Below are 19,330 nucleotides of genomic sequence, written 5' to 3' on the forward strand. Positions count from 1 at the left end.
GAGATGATTACGCTGTTTGGTTGTGATGTATTTTTTCCGGTGAAGAGTGTCCAGTATATTACAGAGTTCTTGTTGTGTTGAATCTTAAATACTGTGGTCCAGTTTCCTGTAGTATTTGGTGTCGGAGAGTTGTCGGTTGGCTTCCAAGATGTATTGTTGTTTGTCCATTATAACAATTTGGGAACCTTTGTCCGCTGGTTTTATGATTATGTTGGGATTCTGGATGAGTTGAGTCAGTGCTCGGCGTTCCGCAGTGGATAGGTTGTCCGGCACGTCAGTATAAGTTCTGTGTGTTCTGATTGATGTTTTATCCAAATGAATGATTTTCCTGAGATTGTTGTGGAGATGTGAGACCTCTGGTTCCCAAGTTGATGTTCCCGTAAATGGTGTGGGTTGGTGGCCTGGTTTGGAGTGGAAATAATCGATCAATTTCAATCTTCTGTGGTAGTTGTGGAGATCCCTGTGAAGTTCCTCCCGGTCTATTTTAGAGGGGCGTGGGATGAAAGAAAGGCCTTTGTTCAATAGTGAGATCTGTGCTGGGGAAAGAGTCAAGAGTTTGGAAAGATTGAGGATGTTAGAAGGGGCAACGAATTCTGGTGGTTGGGTTGTGGGCAGGTGGAGATTGGGTTGTGTGTCTATGGAGTGGTCTGGGCGTTGGTTGCGGGGGTCCTGGGTCGGTTTGGATATTGTGATAAATTTAGTTGTCTACACCAGGAGTTGAAGATGGCCATGGCTGTTGTGGATGTCCAGTGTATATTGTCAGGTTCTGTGGTGAAGAGGTCGTGAGGGATTTCTGCCAGAAAAGAGAAATATGTAGCGATGGTGTTATTGATGAGTTTCAGGTTGGTCTGTTGTTTCAAAGTGAGTTTGTTGGAAAAGTTAATTATGGGGAAATATATGTCTGCGTTGGGGAAGGTGGACCGGGCTTGTCTAGCTAAAGCTTTCAACTGTTTAATGGATGTCTGTTTTGGGTCTTGATCCTTGTTATTGAGGCCGATGGAAAAGATGACAATTTTTACAGTGGGGTTGGTGATGGTTTTTTGGCAGATCTTGAGAAAGTGGTATAGGTTTGCTCCTGGGTAACTGTCGAGTTGGATGTTCGGATTGTTGTGTGCCGGTATTCTGTTAATGTTGGAGTCTCCCAAAATGATTACTGGTTTCCGGGGCCTGAAGAACCAATCTTGCAGTTTCCGGTTTGGTCTGGCCAGATGGTAAGTGGGTTTCTGTATACTGAGTGGAGGAGGGATGAGGTTGGTGTAAGTGGGTGATGTTGGGGTCTGGTTTAGGGTGAGATGGTTGTTGGTATCTGTGGTCGGCAGATCGGAGGGCGGGGACCCCTTCAGAGTGTCTTGGATTAGAGAGGGTTCAGATAGGGCGTTGGTATCTGTCATGTTGACTTTTAATTGCCCGCTCATCATGTTTATACCCATCTCTTCCGTGACAGGGGTCTGCCCTCCCAGTAGGTCTGCCTGGTCCCCGGTGCCATCTGCTTGGGAGAAAGGGAGAATATTGTCAATGGTGTATACTGAAATATGGGATTCGGGCATGGATGTGGGCTTGGTGGGTTGGGTTGTTGGAGGTTGTTTTGGTATGTTTCCAGTTGTTGATGGTACTTGAGTTGGGGCCTCTACTCTTTGTGTTTTCTGGTTCGGAAAGATGATTCTGTTATTGGTTGTTCCGGGTTCCATCTGTTGAGGTGGGGATGGGAGAAGAGGGAAGGGGGGTGTCTTGTGGATTCTTCCCAGGGGTGCTGGTGTAATGGGTAGGATGGGGGAGAGTTGGGGATCGGGTCCACATCTATTATCGTTGTCCAGTAGGGTTGTCATGGCCGGTGTATTGATCTTTTTGGTGGGTCTAGGGGGTAGGGGGGTGGATGTATTAGGGGCCAATGGTGTTTGTGTAATGGGGGGTGACTTCAGTTGGGGTGGGGAAGGGGGAGGGGAGAAGGGGGATACTAAACTGTCTGTTGTTGGAGTTCCAGGTGTGGTGGGCAAAGCAGGGGGAGGCTGGAGATTGAGTTTTCTTATGTTGTTTTCCTCTTCTGTAGGTATTGTCCCAGTGGTAGGTAGCCTGTGTTGGGGTTGTCCTGTCGGTGATGTTTGTGTGGTTGTAGTTGTCATCCTGGTAGTGGGGGTCTAGTGTAGATAGGGATACTGGGTAACAAGGGGTGAATAGATTGCTGTGTTCTCGTCTTAATGACGGGTGTTGGGAGAAGCCCTGGGTTCTTTCGGGTTTGGGGAAGGGGGGGGGGGGGGGGGGCTTTGGGTCTTACTGAAAGTACTTTGAGAGTGTTCGGCTTGTGGAGATAACCCTGAATTGGGCATCGCTGGGGGGGCCCTTGTGGATTGAGTGTGGGGAATCTGGGGGTGGGTTTCCACTGTCGCTGGATTGGCTGTGCCCAGATAGGGGGTGAGTTTGTGTGGGGCTTCGGCTGGTGGCAGTTCAGGGAAATCTTCTTCAGGGTCTTCTGGGATGGAGGGGAGAGAGTTTTTTCATCTTGTTTGTTGAAGGGGAAGGGGGAGTGTGTGGGGAAGGAGATATGGGGGGTGTTTTTGGGATGGTTGGCGATTGTCTTTGATTGGGTTAGGAAGAGGGAGAGGGGAAGTCAAGGGGGAGGGAGGGAAGGGTTGGGGGTGCTGGGGAAGTGGTTCGTGGTTTTGTTGCTGGTTTTCAATCTGATGTTCAACTGTGTGGAGAGTGGTGGAAGACAGTCTGGTGCCAAACCTCTTCTTAGCCCAGCCAGTGGCTATCTGCAGAGCTTGTGGGTTCTTGGGTAGAATGCCCAGAGAGGATATGATAGTAGTATAGTGTTCTTTGAGAATCACCATGTTATTGCTCATCCAGGTGGTGGTGTTGTTTGCTACCTTTGCTTTAGTTTCTTCAGATGGGGCTGCGGGTCTGATGAAGTTGGTGAGACGGGTGGTTTGTCGGAGCATCCCAGGTGGAAATGTGTTAGCGGATACTGCATTGTTGATAATCCGGAGGTGGTGTGTGGCCTGTATTAATCTGAAATATAATTTACTGATGTGTCTTGTCTCTGGATCCGGTGGTTGGGTAAGTGGTTGTATCGATGATTGTGTGTTGGTAAGTACTCTGGGGTTTGCATATGTGCGTGTTCTGTTATGGGTGTATGGATAATGTGTATGCTGTGTATGAGGTATGCTGGAGTTGTATGGATGAGAGGTGTTTGGTGTCCGATGTGTAGTGTGTGTGGTAGACGTTTGCAAAATGTTTGATGTCTGTTGTGTAGTATGTGTGGTGGATGTCTGAAAAATGTTTGGTATTTTGAGTGTAGTATGTGTGGTGGGTGTGTGTAGTGAGTGTATGAGGTCTATTCACTGTCCTCTGGTTAAGCTGTGTAGTGGATGTATGGAGTGTACCTGGGCTGAATGTATGAGGGTTATTTGATGTCTTCTGTGTGGTATGTGTGGTGGATGTATGAGGATTGTTTGGTGTCCTATGTGTGGTAGATGAACGGAAAATGTTTGGTATTTTAACTGTAGTGTGTGTAGTGGGTGTCTGTGTAGTATGTGTGGTGGGTGTATGGAGTGTGTTTAATGTTCCTGAGTTAGGGTGTGTGGTGAGTGTCATGAGTGGTTGTGGTGTGTAGTTGTGCGTGTGTGTTCTGTGGTGAGTCTGTCCAAACATTCTCTCTGCCCCAATGCAGTAAACCAGTCTCTGTGAAGATAGTGTTTAGTCACACAAAGAGAGCTCCAACCTTTTACTGAGGCTGCTTCGATTCTGCTTCTTCTTCTGGGTCCGGCTCTCTGGTCGGTGCAGATATGTCCAGGCTGATTTTGTCCCTGGTTACTGCTGAAACAATAAAAGCTTGGCTCCACAGTGGTTAGCATGCATTAGCTTTTCCTCCGGGTGTGGCCTATAATGCCTCGGAAGGCCTGGAGCCCTGCACGGTGGAAGTTTCTCCGAGTGTGGTCTTGTGCAGAGGAGCAAGGATTCCCTGACGTTTCGCAACGGTGTTGCTTCATCAGAGGGAAAAGGTTAGCTCCCCCCGCGACCCAGCCCTGGATAAGCGGGAGAAAATGGATGGATGGATGGATGGATGGATGGATGGATGGATGGATGGATGGATGGATGGATGGATCCGGCTCCCACAACCATTGAGTAATAGTGACACTATAATCATAATGATATGACTTATAGAGTGAAAAAATGGTGGTTAGGGTTACAGCCGGATCTTAGGGATTAAGGTCAGGATAATTATCCAGGTTAGGGTTAAGATAAGGCCAAAGGTTAAGTTTAGATAGATAAGGGCCTGGTTTAAGGGGGTTGGGGTCAGGAAAAGAGTCTGGGTTAGGTGAAGATAAAAACGTAACATCCTATTTGGATGTTACGGTGGGCACTGGCACAAGGGAGTAAAGGAAGAAGCAACGTCTTGTTAAAAAGAGCCGTCTAAAATGAAGTCCAAGCAGGGTTAAAAGAGAGTCCTCCCCATAGAAAATCCTTTAAGAAATAATAAAAAGTTAAAAGAGTAAGAAACATAAATAAGACGATAAAAATAGGGTGGGACTGTTATGTAAATTTTCATCGGTGGTCCACAGCACAGGTAGGGCAGTCAGGATACCGTGTGCTTGTGTGAAAACAATGTTTTTTCTCAAGATTCCTGGCTTACTTCCCGATGTCTTATTCCCCGAAGTTGAGGTAAGAAGCTGTTAAAATGACTGCTGATTGTTCGCGGGATATAAATATAAATAATTTAATACATTGTAACTAAAATCATAAAATACTGGATTGCTTGAGGAAATGGCGCAATAATAAGACACATTTATAAAAAATTTTAGACAAACACACACACACATATATATATACATAGATTAAGAATAAGTAAAAAATCATGCATAAATATTAAGTTGTAAAATGTAAAATATAAAGGAATTGTTAAAAGTGCTATAAGAACAAGTGCTCAATGCTAATGATGTTAAGAAACATAATTGTGAGTTATAAAAGCGCTCCAAGTTTCAAATAATCCAGTATATGTGTAACATAAAACATTAAGAACATTATAAGCTGTTAAACAGTCGGTGACTGTTCGAAGGAAGCATAGTCCCAAGCTGAAGCCCACAGGTCACCACTTCATGTTTCCAACAGGTTCTCCCCACTCGGCGACACATCCGCTGAGAAACCAACTCTGATTATTGGCAGCTCCATTTTGAGAAATGTGAAGTTAGCGACACCAGCGACCATAGTCAAATGCCTGCCGGGGGCCAGAGCGGGCAACGTCGAATCAAATTTGAAACTGCTGGCTAAGGATAAGCGTAAATACCGTAAGATTGTTATTCACGTCGGCGGTAATGACACCCGGTTACGCCAATCGGAGGTCACTAAAATTAATGTGGAATCGGTGTGTACATATGCTAAAACGATGTCGGACTCCGTAGTTTTCTCTGGACCCCTGCCAAATCTAACCAGTGATGACATGTTTAGCCGCATGTCATCGTTCAATCGCTGGCTGTCGAGGTGGTGTCCAGCAAACGGTGTGGGCTTCATTGATAATTGGCAGACTTTCTGGGGAAGACCTGGTCTGATTAGGAGAGACGGCATCCATCCCACTTTGGAGGGAGCAGCTCTCATCTCTAGAAATCTGACCGATTTTATTTATGAACCTAACCCCTGACAACTCAGAGTTGAGACCAGGAGGCAGAGCTGCAGTCCTACACGCTTCTCTGCGCCTCCATTAGAGCAGTTACCCACCCAACACTCCATAGAGACTGTGTCTGCCCCCCAACCACGTAAACTAAGTAAACCAAAAGTACAGAAAAGAGGAGTTAAACATAAGAATCTAATTAAAATTAGAACAACCTCTGCAATAGTACAACAAGATAGGAGAATTAAATGTGGACTCCTTAACATCAGATCTCTGTCCTCTAAAGCTGTTCTAGTAAATGAGTTAATATCAGACCATAATGTTGATTTATTTTGTCTGACTGAAACCTGGCTGTCTCCTGAAGAGTATGTGAGCCTAAATGAAGCTACTCCTCCGAGCCATATTAATACTCACATTCCTCGAGGCAGCGGCAGAGGAGGTGGAGTTGCAGCCATTTTTGACTCAAGCCTTTTGATCAACCCTAAACCTAAACTCGACTACAACTCATTTGAAAGCCTTGTTTTCACTCTTTCTCATGAGAAATGGAAAACAGTGCAGCCACTTTTATTTGTTGTAGTATACCGCTCTCCTGGTCCTTACTCCGAATTTATAGCTGAGTTCTCGGAGTTTCTATCAAGCTTAGTTCTTGAAGCAGATAAAGTAATTATTGTAGGTGACTTTAATGTACATGTCGACGTTGATAATGACAGCCTTAGCACTGCGTTTATCTCAGTATTAGACTCAGTTGGCTTCCGCCAGAATGTACATGAACCGACTCACTGTTTTAACCACGCCCTCGACCTTGTTCTGACATATGGCATTGAAATCGAAGACTTAATAGTCTCCTCACAGAATCCTCTTTTATCAGACCATCATTTAATAACTTTCGAATTCATATTACCAGACTACCAGCCAGTAGGCAAAAATTCTTATACCAGACTCCTGTCTGATAGTGCTGTAGCTAAATTTAAGGATATGATCCCATCAGTATTTAATTCAATGCCATGTCTCAATACAACAGAGGAGTCTTATGCTAACGTTAGTCCCTCCCAGATTGACTTCCTGGTTGATGGTGCTACAGGATCATTGCGTATGACACTTGACTCTGTTGCTCCCCTAAAAAAGAAGAAAATTAAACATAGGAGGTTAGCTCCATGGTATACTCCTCAAACCCGCAAATTAAAGCAAACTTCACGGAAAATAGAAAGGAAATGGCGTTCTACCAATTTGGAAGAATTTCGGTCCGCCTGGCAAGACAGTCTTAAAATATACAGGAAAGCCCTCCGCAGTGCCAGGGCAGCCTATTACTCTGCACTAATAGAGGAAAATAAGAACAATCCCAGGTTTCTCTTCAGCACTGTAGCCAGGCTGACAGAGAGCCATAATTCTGTTGAACCATGTATTCCTTTAGCTCTGAACAGTAATGACTTCATGAGCTTCTTTAATGATAAAATTCTAACTATTAGAGACAGAATTCATCGACTCCTGCCGTTAACAGGTACTGTTTTGTCTTCAAACGCAGAAATCGTAGAAACTGTTACTCAGTCTGTCGCAGTTTTAGACTGTTTTACTCCTGTTGACCTTCACCAACTAATTTCAATAATTTCATCATCAAAATCATCTACCTGTATTTTAGAGCCAATCCCGACTAAGCTGTTTAAAGAAGTATTACCTCTAATTGACTCTTCAGTTTTAGACATGATCAATCTCTCTTTATCAACAGGCTACGTACCACAGTCCTTTAAAGTAGCTGTGATAAAACCGCTACTGAAAAAGCCTACTCTTGATCCAGGGGTTTTAGCCAACTATAGACCGATATCCAACCTTCCCTTTCTCTCAAAAACTCTTGAGAAAGCAGTTGCCAATCAGCTGTGCGACTTTCTAAACAATAATAGTTTATTCGAGGATTTCCAGTCAGGATTTAGAGTGCATCATAGCACAGAGACAGCACTGGTTAAAGTTACAAATGACCTTCTAATTGCATCTGATAAAGGATTTGTCTCTGTACTAGTCTTACTGGATCTTAGTGCTGCATTTGACACCATTGACCATGGCATCCTATTGCAGACACTGGAACATTTCATTGGCATTAAGGGAACTGCGCTAAGCTGGTTTAAATCCTACTTGTCAGATCGCTCTCAGTTTGTACGCGTTAATGACGACTCCTCTGTGCTCACTAAAGTCAGCTATGGAGTTCCGCAGGGTTCTGTGCTTGGACCAATTCTATTCACCTTATATATGCTTCCTTTAGGTAAGATTATCAGGAAGCACTCAATAAATTTTCATTGCTATGCAGATGATACCCAGCTATATTTATCAATGAAACCGGAAGAAACCAGTCAGTTAACTAGACTACAAGCATGTCTTCATGACATAAAGACCTGGATGACCTGCAATTTTCTGATACTAAACTCGGACAAAAATGAAGTTATAGTAGTAGGCCCTAAACATCTTAGAAAGTCACTTTCTGATGACATAGCAGTTATGGATGGCATTGCGCTGGCCTCCAGCACCACTGTAAAGAATCTGGGAGTTATCTTTGACCAAGACATGTCCTTTCACTCCCATGTAAAACAAATTTCAAGGACTGCCTTTTTTCACCTACGTAATATCGCAAAAAATCAGGCATATTTTGTCTCAAAATGATGCAGAAAAACTAGTCCATGCATTCGTAACTTCCAGGCTGGATTATTGCAATTCTTTACTATCAGGCTGCCCAAATTCGCTGCTGAATATTCTCCAGTTGCTCCAGAACGCTGCAGCACGTGTTCTGACAAAAACCAGGAAGCGAGATCATATTTCTCCAATACTCGCCACTTTGCACTGGCTCCCTGTAAAGTTTAGAATAGAGTTTAAAATTCTCCTCCTTACTTACAAAGCCATAAATGGCCAGGCACCTTCTTATCTTAAAGAGCTCATAGTACCTTATTGCCCCACTCGAACACTGCGTTCCCAGAATGCAGGTCTACTTATGGTTCCTAAAGTCTCAAAAAGCAGAACAGGAGTCAGAGCATTTAGCTATCAAGCTCCTCTCCTGTGGAACCATCTTCCAGTCTTTGTCCGGGAGGCAGACACTGTCTCTACATTTAAGAGTAGGCTTAAAACTTTCCTTTTTGATAAAGCTTATAGTTAGGGCTGGCTCAGGCTTGTCCTGGACCAGCCCCTAGTTATGCTGCTATAGGATTAGACTGTCGGGGGACATCCAAAGATACACCGAGCTCCTCCGTCCTTCTGTCCCTCTCCATCCGCACGCTCTCATGTCCTACCACGGCGTGTTACTAACTTAGCTCCTTCCCCGGAGTCTCTGTGCTTTGTCGTCTTGCAGGTTCCCATGGACAGTGGCTGAATCTGGATTGTGGATTTCAGCTGCATCTCCTGCCTTGGCCCTGCCTGACATCCACTGCAACTGCTACTGCTGTTATTACATCCACTGTCACTGTTACTGTGACTGCATGTCTGTCTCTCTGTCTCTGTCTCTCTCTCTCTCTCTCTGACTGCTTTTCTGTCTGTCTGTCTGTCTGTCTGTCTGTCTGTCTGTCTGTCTGTCTGTCTGTCTGTCTCACTCTCCCTCTCTTGCTCTTCCTCTCTTACCCAACCAGTCGAGGCAGATGGCCGCCCACCCAGAGTCTGGTTCTGCTCGAGGTTTCTGCCTGTTAAAAGGAAGTTTTTCCTCGCCACTGTCGCCAAGTGCTTGCTCATGGGGGAATTGTTGGTTTCTTTGTAGATAAAAGAGCTTGGTCTGTACCAGCTCTATATGGAAAGTGTCCTGAGACAACTTCTGTTGTGATTTGGCGCTATACAAATAAAATTGAATTGAATTGAATTGAATTGCAAATGGGAACAAGGAAATCCAAGCTGAGCATTAATGTAGAGTATGGCAGAGTTATGGCAATGTCAATGTGACAAGTAGAGGCAGAGGTGGAGTGTGAAGAGTGTCGGGGGGGTTCCGGGCCTTGTTGATAAGGCTGACAGCAGACAGGAAAAAACTGTTCTTGTGGCGTGAGGTTTTGGTCCTGATGGACCACAGCCTCCTGTCAGAGGGGAGTGTCTCGAAGAGTTTGTGTCCGAGGTGAGAGGGATCAGCCACAATCTTTCCTGCATGCCCCAGGGTCCTGGAGGTGTACATGTCCTAGAGAGACGGGAGATTGCAGTCAATCACCTTCTCTGCAGACCGAATGACACACTGCGTACCAGATGGTGATGGAGGAGGTGAGGATGGACTCAATGATGGCTGTGTAGAAGTGCACCATCATTGTCTTTGGCAGACTGAATTTCTTCAGCTGCCGTAGGAAGTACATCCTCTGCTGTGCTTTCTTGATGAGGGAGCTGATGTTCGGCTCCCACTTGAGGTCCTGGGAGATGATAGTTCCCAGAAAGCGGAAAGACTCCACAGTGTCAATAGTGGAGTCACAGAGGGTGATGGGGGCAGGTGAGGCTGAGTTCTTCCTGTAGTCCACAACCATCTCCACTGTCTTCAGAGTGTTGAACTCTAGTTTGATCTGGTTGCACCAGGTCACTAGATGGTCAACCTCCCACCTGTGGGTGGTGTGGGTGGTGTTGTCCGCAAACTTCAGGAGCTTGACAGACTGGTGACTGGAGGTGCAGCTGTTCATATACAGGGAGAAGAGCAGAGGAGACAGAATGCAGCCCTGGGTGCATCCGGTGCTGACGGTCTTTGAGTCGGAGACGTGTTTCCCCAACTTCACGCACTGTTTCCTGTCAGACAGGAAGTCTGTAATACTAATAAAAGACGTGTACATAGAGGAGAGACAGTGGGGTTTGCTTCTGTCGGCCAGTCTGAACCAGTCTGTCTGAGCTGGATGGATGGACTTGTTGGAGCACAGCAGTGTGTCACAGCAGGCTGAACCTCCACAGTCCGAGACTCAGATCCTGACACAGAGATCCAGCCTGAAGCAACCAGCAGAGATGACCAGTAGTGATGGGAATTCCGGTTCTTTTAAGAGAGATGGTTCTCACAGCTCGGCTCTCATAAAAGAGCCAGCTCTTTCAGCTCCCAAGTGGCTCCTCAGACTTTTTGTTGCTTAAATTAATTTATTCCCAAAATAATGTAAAATGATGTGTAAGGCAAGGCAAGGCAAGGCAAATTCATTTGTATAGCACAATTCATACACTAGGCAATTCAAAGTGCTTTACAGAAGCATAAAAATCATACATTTTGATTAGAAGAGTAAAATACAATTAAAGGAAAATTAAAAACAGAAGCCAGTAAAAGACAATAATTTAGCATTTAAAATGATTAAAACCATTGAGCAAATACATTTACTTTAAGTAAAAGCTGTAGCAAATAATAATGTTTTCAACCCTGATTTAAATGAGCTGACACTTGGTGCAGACCTCAGGTGTGCAGGGAGAATGTTCCACAGGTGAGGAGCATAATAACTGAAAGCTGCTTCACTTGTTTGGTTCTGATTCTGGGAACACACAATAGACCTGTCCCTGATGACCCGAGAGGTCTGGATACTTCATATGGAGTCAATAAATCTAGAATATATTTTGGTCCTAGACCATTTAATGCTTTATAGACCAACAGTAAGATTTTAAAGTCTATTCTTTGACTCACAGGAAGCCAATGTAGTGATCTGAGGACTGGTGTGATATGGTCCATTTTTCTGGTGTTTGTAAGGACTCGTGCAGCCGCATTTTTGGATCAGCTGTAGTTGCCTAATTGATTTTTTGTTTAGGCCAGTAAAGACTCCATTGCAATAGTCCAACCTACTGAAAATGAATGCATGAACAAGTTTTTCCATGTCTTCTTTGAACAGACAACCCTTGATTCTGGTTATATTTTTCAGGTGGTAGTAGGCTGATTTGGTAATCAGCTTTAAATGGTTGTTAAAATTCAGGTCCGAATCAATAATTACACCAAGATGTCTGGCTTTATCTGTTGTTGTCAGTGACATGGAGTTAAGTTGAGCACTGATCTTTGACCTTTCATTTTTGGGGCCAAAAACAATCACTTCTGTCTTATCTGCATTTAGCTGAAGAAAATTCTGGCACTCATTGATTTGATGAATACACTCACTCAGTGAAAGTAAGGGACTGTAGTCATGTGATGACACAGAAATATAAAGTTGTGTAACATCTGCGTAAGTATGATAAGAAATATTATGATGCTCCATAATCTGAGCTAGGGGCAACATGTAGATATTGAAAAGAAGTGGTCCGAGAATGGACCCTTGTGGCACCCCACACATCATCTTCTTTCGTTCAGACACATGCTCACCAATTGACACAAAGTAGTCTCTATCTTGTAAATAGGATTTGAACCAGTGTAGTACAGTGCCAGTAAGTCCCACCCACTTTTCCAGTCTGTCAAGAAGTATGTCATGATCAACCGTGTCAAAGGCAGCACTGAGATCTAATAATACTAAAACTGAGGTTTTGGAAGCATCATTATTCAGATGTATGTCATTTAAAACTTTGATAAGTACAGTCTCAGTGCTGTGGTGTGGACGAAATCCAGACTGAAATGCATTAAAACGATTGTTCTGCATCATGAAAGCATGCATTTATTGAAAAACAACCCTTTCAATAATTTTTCCTAGAGAGGTAAGATTTGATATTGGCCTGTAGTTACTTATAACTGAAGCATCCAGATTAGTCTTTTGTAGGAGAGGTTTTATTACTGCAGTTTTCAAGGCCTGGGGAAACTGACCGGACTGAAGAGAATTATTTATTATCTGCAACACATCTGGAGCTATGCAATTAAAAACATTTTTAAAAAACTTTGTTGGCAGAGTATCAAGGCAGCATGTTGTGGATTTTAACTGTGATACAGTTTCTGTCAGCCTTGTATGATCTAGAAGGTTAAAATGTGCTAGATTAACTGGAGAACAAGAAGGCACAGATGGACTTATCATTTTGCCTGAGTTGGAGCTGCATACTGTTTGTCTTATCCTTGAAATTTTATCTGTAAAAAAGGCTGCAAAATCATTGCATGACTTGTTGGATAGCAGCTCAGGAGGGACTGATGCTGTGGGGTTTGTCAGTCTGTCCACAACAGAAAATAAAGTGCGGGCATTATTACAGTTTCTGTTGATAATCTCTGAGAAGAATGCTTGCCTTGCCTTCTTTAGTTCATGGTTATAGGTGTAGAGACTATTTTTGTAAATTTCATAATGAACCTGGAGTTTGGTTTTTCGCCACCTGCGCTCTGCCTGTCTGCAGACTCTTTTCTGGACTTTGACCAGTGTGGTGTTTCTCCAAGGTGCCTTTTTCCTTCCTGACAAAACTTTGGTCTTAATTGGAGCAATGGAGTCAATAATAGTCATAACTTTGGAACTGAAATCATTTACAAGGTCATCAGTTGACGCTGAGGGCAGTGTTGGTGATGGTGTAAAAGACTGAGTGAAGACTGCACAGGTGTTATCATTAATATAACGCTTTTTGATTACCTCTGTTCACTTTTGTTACGAATAGCAGGTGTGGCCATTTTAAATGACACACAGCAGTGATCAGAAAGAGCAACATCCGTCACCACAACCTCAGAGATATTAAGCCCTTTGGAGATAACCAGATCTAATATATGCCCTTTGTTATGTGTTGAATGTGTTACGTGCTGAGATAGGCCAAAATGATCCAGGATGTTTAGAAGTTCTTTAGCACATCCATCTTTGAGATTATCAACATGAATGTTGAAGTCACCCACTAACACAACACAGTCAAAATCAATACAAACAACAGACAGTAGATTGGCAAACTCATCAGAAAACTTTGCATTGTATTTAGGGGGCTTGTAGATGGTTACGAAGACTGATCGACAGGGAAACTTTGATTGAATGGCAACATATTCAAAAGATTCAAACTGACTGTAAGAGACTCTCTTGCATTGAATGCTATCATTAAACAAAATGGCGACTCTGCCTCCTCTCTTGTGCATTCTTACTTCACTTATGAAACTGAAATTCGGAGGGGCTGACTCATTGAGAACTGCTGTGCTGTTATTTTGTCCTAACCAAGTTTCAGTTAAAAACATAAAATCAAGCTTGTGCTTGATGATAAAGTCATTGATTAAAAATAATTTGCCTGCCAAAGACCTAACATTTAAAAGAGCTAACTTAAATGTGCTAAAAAGTCTAACATCACCATTTTTTAGAACATACTGTGGCTGACATGGAATACATGTTAAATTCGATGATGCAATGTTTCTGGAGAGATGGACCGATCTTCTTCTCCTACCTAAGGAGACATGAATCAATGAAGCTTCTGGCACAATGGGCCCTGGCTTTTCCTTGGAAAAGTCAGGCATAACATTTGCCTTAAAAGCTGGACCCAGAACACATCAGTTACCAACACAAATAGGTGGCTGTGCTGGGCTCTTACTAGGGGACTGGAGTAGGTTCAGATCAAGCCGTGGAAGGGGTGGAGGTGGTGCCCGTCGGCGCTGTGGTGGTGGAGGGGGACAGGGTGGTTGTAGGGGGCGAGGTGGAATTTGGGGGGACAGGATCCCAGATGGGCGAGGAGTGAGCCTGATACCAGCACTGACAAGTTTGTTCATTTGGTCAGTAAGCTCCAGTAGGGGGGAGGAGGGTGATGGGATACCCAGTGAAGATGATGAGTTGGATGGAGTTTGAGCAGTTGGAGATGGTGGCCTAGGTGGAGTTTTAGTGGTTGGAGTCAGTGAATCCTCACGAGCAGTGGCCTCTGGTGGAGGACATGAGGCATCCGCTTTTTTGCTCTGGCATCCCTCATGGTTAGAGCATCCAGGCGGGGGGAGAGTTGGTTCTCCTTCATGTTTTGGTATTTGCTGCTTTTGTTTGGATTCCTCTTGTCTCTTGTCCTTTGGAGTGGGAACAGTGTGACGCAGGAAGAAAGATAGGTTGGAGGCAAAAAGTTTTACTCCTGACTTGTTTAGGGAAAGTCCGTCTCCTTTGAAAAAATGTCTGCAGTCCCAGAAAAAGTTGAAATTGTCAATAAAATGCACTGAGTGGACATCACATGCAGTTGAAAGCCATCTGTTTACTGCCAACAATCTGCTGAATCTCTCTCCTCCTCCTCTGACTGGTGGTAAAGGCCCACTGAAGAAGACTTCAGCATTCAGAGAGCTCACTGCATTTAGCAGTTTACCTAAATCTCGTTTGAGCACTTCAGATTGTCGGTTCGCAATATCATTTGCCCCTGTGTGCAGTATAAGGTATTTCAGAGTTGGAATTTCTGCAACAATACTGAGGATTTTGTCGGTCATGTTGGAGACTGTATCATCAGGAAAGCACAACACTTTTGTGTTTCTGCTGTACATTCTTCCCACATCTTTAATAGCAGAATCACCAACAATCAGAGTCTCAGGACCAGTCAGTAGCTTTCCTTGTAGCTTTCTAGCTTCTGACTTCCTGTCGGGCCTTACCCTTCTCTGTGAGTCCGAGAAGTTATCCAGGTTTTCAGTTGGAGATCCGGGGTCCTGCAGTAGTGGAGCAAACCGATTTTGTAACTGCACACTAGCTGGTTTGGGAGCTTTGTTGCTCATCTTCCCTTTAGCTTTTATCCACGGCTGTGTCTTACTCTGCACAGGTGTTGAGTAGGATGATAATGCAGGCCAGCCTGTCGCATCACAGATCTCTGGGCACTGGGTTCTGCCTGTTGGACGTCTCCCCATATCAGCTGATTTACTCTTGGGCTTTGCCCCGAGAGCATTCCAGGGGGGACTAATACTGGCAGATTTATCACCCGGTACACAGCCCTTTAGTTTCGAGGGAGCTGTATCAGAGCTAATTAGCTGGATGTTAGCATTCTCCAGTCCGCTGTTTTGAGTCAGTGGCAAAGTGCTGTCATTTCCACAAAGTCACTTCTGCGTTTATTTCCAGACGCTGGACTTTAGTTTCCAACACTGCAACCTGCTGCAGAAGTTTGTAGAGGTCATCTGTGGAGAAAAGAGGCACATCTGTGGAGAAAAGAGGCATCTTGGTGCTAATTAGCTTTAGCTGCCAGCAGGCTTTTGTGGTGGATTGTGAAGGCCAAATGCACAAACCACAATCAGGCCCAAAACACTCAAAAATAGCCGTCCAATTGTTTTCAAAGAAATCCTTCTTTTTTAACAAAATGCCCAATAAAGATAAAAAATGTAAAAATCCAATAAAGTTAAAGGGTGTCAAGTAAAATAGAGGATGTCCAATAAAAATGAAAAAGAGTCGAAAAAGGTGTCTGATAAGACAGGAGTCAGAAGTCCGATAAGAGTCCGGTGAGAATAAACTCTGCAGGAGTCAGAAGTCCGAGGAGCAAAAATACTTTATTGTGCACAATAAAGGGGAACACGCTCAGAAACATAAAAAGTGCAATCCTGACGAGCTCCGAAGTACAGTGGTCAGTGCTCTATTTTTATACACTTCAGCTAGGTGTTTACCACGCCCTGTGGGCATCTTTTTTTTTTATGAGTTGCTTCTCATCTTACACCGTAAGGTCATCTCAGGGCAACTGTCCTGACCTTAATATCACCTATCTTTCCCAGATTTGCATCGTTACATTAAAGGTGCATCCCAAGGAGGCAGTCAATTTATTTTTCTCTCTATTCCTCCCAAATTACATCATTATCTTTTGTTTTTTGTTTAATACTTAAGGTAAAAGTTTACAACTTTATTGCAGGCACAGAGTGTATAACAAAAAGCATAAAAACAATACTTTGGTCATTAAGTGCACATAAAGTGATCGTGACAACTTTCAATCCATCAGTGATTATAGTAAACACATAATTAGAAAGAGTATATGCTTTAAGGTTACTTCAGGACAGTGAGGTTATGTTAGGTCACACACAGTAGCAGCTGCCAGAACACCTGCACACCCCACGAAGGGGGGTTTCAAAATCTCAGGAGCAGTAGCTGCCCAAACACCTACAAGGCCACGAAGGGGGGTTTCACGATGAAGGGTTTCGAGGAAGGGGGTTTTAAAATCTCGGGCAGCGAACACTGTCCTCAACTCTCAGACCATGAGCATTCTCCTTCCGTCATATCCATGATCACTCCCCCTTCTGTCTCAGTGTATCACAGATTCATGCTCAGTATATTGGCTGTGGCCAGGTGTCATTCTGAGGGCAGTGCATCACAATAACACACTTCATCAGAGCTACTATAATATACGGCTCAACAAATCTATCTTCTTCAGTCATTTGCTACCATTGATTATAACACTATATTCTATTTCTCGAGTGAATACATGACATCATCACATATCTGTTAGAAAAATTTACACTACAATCAGGCCGAAGCAGGCTTTTTCTGTCAGTAGGCCAGTGCAGAGTGTATCCGTGAAATATCGGAGGTCGCAAAGGTCATCCACAACTTTTAAATGTTTGTCCATAAAATATGTCTTTAGATGTCCAATTCAACCAAAAATTAAAACTTTCAAGTTTAAGGAAAATTAAAATAAATACAGAAAACAAGATGGGAAATCACGAGCCCAGCCAGAAACCAGCTACTGTACCAGAGGAGGAGGAGCATATACGTGTAAGATTAATTACTAATGCACAAAACATACTTTATATCAAATTTGACTGTATTTCCTGAGTTCACTCATTTTCTCACCTTTCCAGCGTTTTGTCTGTCGCAGCTCTGTGTGTGTGTGTGTGTGTGTGTGTGCGCGCACGCACGTACGCTGTGTCTGTAACCCCTGCTCCTCCCCCTCCTGCTCAGTGCGTACACATTGAAGCCACCGCACATCATGTAGTTGACCAATCATGTAAGGTTTGAACAGAAAAAAAGTTGAGGGAAAAAAAACAAAAAACAAAAAACCCACCACCCGCTCCAGCTCCCAGGCAAGAGCCGGCTCCGATCGTTTACTTCAAAGAGCCAGCTCTAAGAGCCGTTTCGTTCGGGACCGACACATCACTAATGACCGGAGAGAAACAACATTGACTGTCATAAGGCTGTGCCTTTGTTCAACACTGATGTCTGCTGCTCTCATGAGCTGTCGACTCATTGAGTGTGTTTCCATTGAACTGCATATTTTCAATATGTCAATAAAAGAGTGAGTGGAAACACCAGGAATTAAAAAAATAAAAAAATAAAAATTGAAGTATCAATAGAAATGCAGAATGTTTGATATTTATTCCAGTATTACATTTGTTCCATTACACACTGAACAGCACATTAATATGATTAAGCTTCAGATCTATTGAGCTGCAGCTACAGTTGCTTCCTGAGTCGGCTGGCTGCATAAACAACACGAGTCTGCACTTCTCTCTCTGATTCAGGCCTCCTGTTTGCTGTTGAAGACGAACTCAGTGCTGCATTCTTCAGGTCATCAGAGTCCAGATTCTGCAAATAAGAGGCAGACACCTCTCAGACGACTTCGTCAGCATCAGTTATTTATGTTATTTAACTATTGAAGAAACTCCTGGAATGACTCCTAAAAGTCTTGATAAATTATAAAAAAATTCACTAATGAAACTCAAAGTCTGATTCACCTCTGTCCATTGTGGATTCTGCTCTTCATTATCTGCTGAAAGACAGACATAAAATGGCCTTTTCATGAACTGTTAAATGTTGTTTTTCATACATTTCATGTTCAAACACAATAAAACAAAGTACACGTACCTTTGTGAGGCTTTTTGATTTGAACAGCCAGACAAATGACGACCACGTTAATGAAAGCAGTCAGACCGGCGAGGATCACACTCATCAGCTTTGTTAATCCATCAAACACTTCAACAACAAATATCAATGAATGAAACTTTCTGTTGACAGATCAGTCTTCATTTTGACAGTGACTAAAAATCTGTTTCTTTCCAATCAAAATGTAGACAAGACAGAACAGCAATCTTACCTTGAATCTTTAAATATGTTGCACTGACAATTACTGACTTTTCATCCAAGTAAAATCCACAGAAATACAGTCCAGAGTCAGATGAATCCACTTGTTTGATCTTTAGAAAGAGGGTCTTGCTGTTGGAAGTCATATTAAATTTGCTGTTTTGAAATCCATCACAGAATGATGTGTTGCCATCGGAGCTCATCATGGAGGAGATGCAGCTGATATTGTGTCTGTTGGCCAGTTTGAACCAGAATATGTGAGAGGGCACAGCTGTGAAGTTGGAGCACAGCAGTGTGACTTCTTCACCAGGCTGAACCTCCACAGTGTGAAACTCAGAAACTGAGATCCAAACTGAAACAAATAGCATGATAATTATCCACAAACCTGGAGCTCAACAGGAAGCAAACAGTGCTCGTAAATGATGGAATTATAGAAAAGTACATTTTGGTTCTGGCAGATCACTGAGGGAGAGTTAGAAATTGTTGAATTGAGAAAAAAAATCCACATATGGGTACTTACAGAAGGTACAGAGTAAAGCTGTGATCAAGGTAAAGTTCATCTTTGTGTGTTCAGTATGAGAGCACCACTGCAATGGTTGGAACTGAACTGTGCTCCAGCGAGAACAATCTCAACGTAAAGAGGCGGAGTGTCTTTGGTTTATCCGGCTGCTCACACTCACAATATAAATGAAATTGGCTGCAAATGAATAGCTGCAAGGAGAACAGGAGGAAGTTATTGTCTGGTTTGATAACACTTTAGATCGTTGAGGAAATGTTTGAACATAAGTCAAAGTCTACAACAGATGTATCAGTATGTAATAGTCCATATAGTTTGAGGAAGTGTCATCTTTGATGTGCTTCGTCTTCATCAACTGTTCTTTTCCTACCTCATACACTGTTGTCTTATTACACACATACAGATAAAGCAGACGTTAAAAGTGAAAGCTGCTGTATTCCATATTTACATGAC

The 19,330-nt window shown here is 43.3% G+C and overlaps 1 protein-coding gene across 1 annotated transcript; it reads right to left on the reverse strand.

Annotated features, from left to right (window-relative positions):
• Positions 1 to 1,878: 1,878 nt before the first annotated feature.
• LOC139351832 (uncharacterized) lies at positions 1,879 to 18,920 on the reverse strand. The gene is made up of 7 exons (XM_070993839.1): positions 18,881 to 18,920; positions 18,374 to 18,712; positions 18,145 to 18,252; positions 18,015 to 18,049; positions 17,738 to 17,865; positions 10,014 to 10,207; positions 1,879 to 2,153 (listed from the first exon to the last, which is right to left on the reverse strand). The coding sequence occupies exons 1-7, from the start codon at positions 18,918 to 18,920 to the stop codon at positions 1,879 to 1,881; spliced, it is 1,119 nt and encodes a 372-aa protein (XP_070849940.1).
• Between the last annotated feature and the right edge of the window lie 410 nt (positions 18,921 to 19,330).

The sequence above is a fragment of the Chaetodon trifascialis genome, chromosome 23 (genome assembly GCF_039877785.1).
Source record: "Chaetodon trifascialis isolate fChaTrf1 chromosome 23, fChaTrf1.hap1, whole genome shotgun sequence".
Taxonomy (NCBI): domain Eukaryota; kingdom Metazoa; phylum Chordata; class Actinopteri; order Chaetodontiformes; family Chaetodontidae; genus Chaetodon; species Chaetodon trifascialis.

Coding starts and splice junctions, on each gene's coding strand:
- LOC139351832 (XM_070993839.1), bottom strand. CDS start 18,920: ATGAACTTTACCTTGATCACAGCTTTACTCTGTACCTTCT. Junction 18,050..18,144: donor AATCAAAAAGCCTCACAAAG/GTACGTGTACTT, acceptor TCTGTCTTTCAG/CAGATAATGAAGAGCAGAAT. Junction 2,154..10,013: donor ACCTGCCCCCATCACCCTCT/GTGACTCCACTA, acceptor CTTGTTACCCAG/TATCCCTATCTACACTAGAC.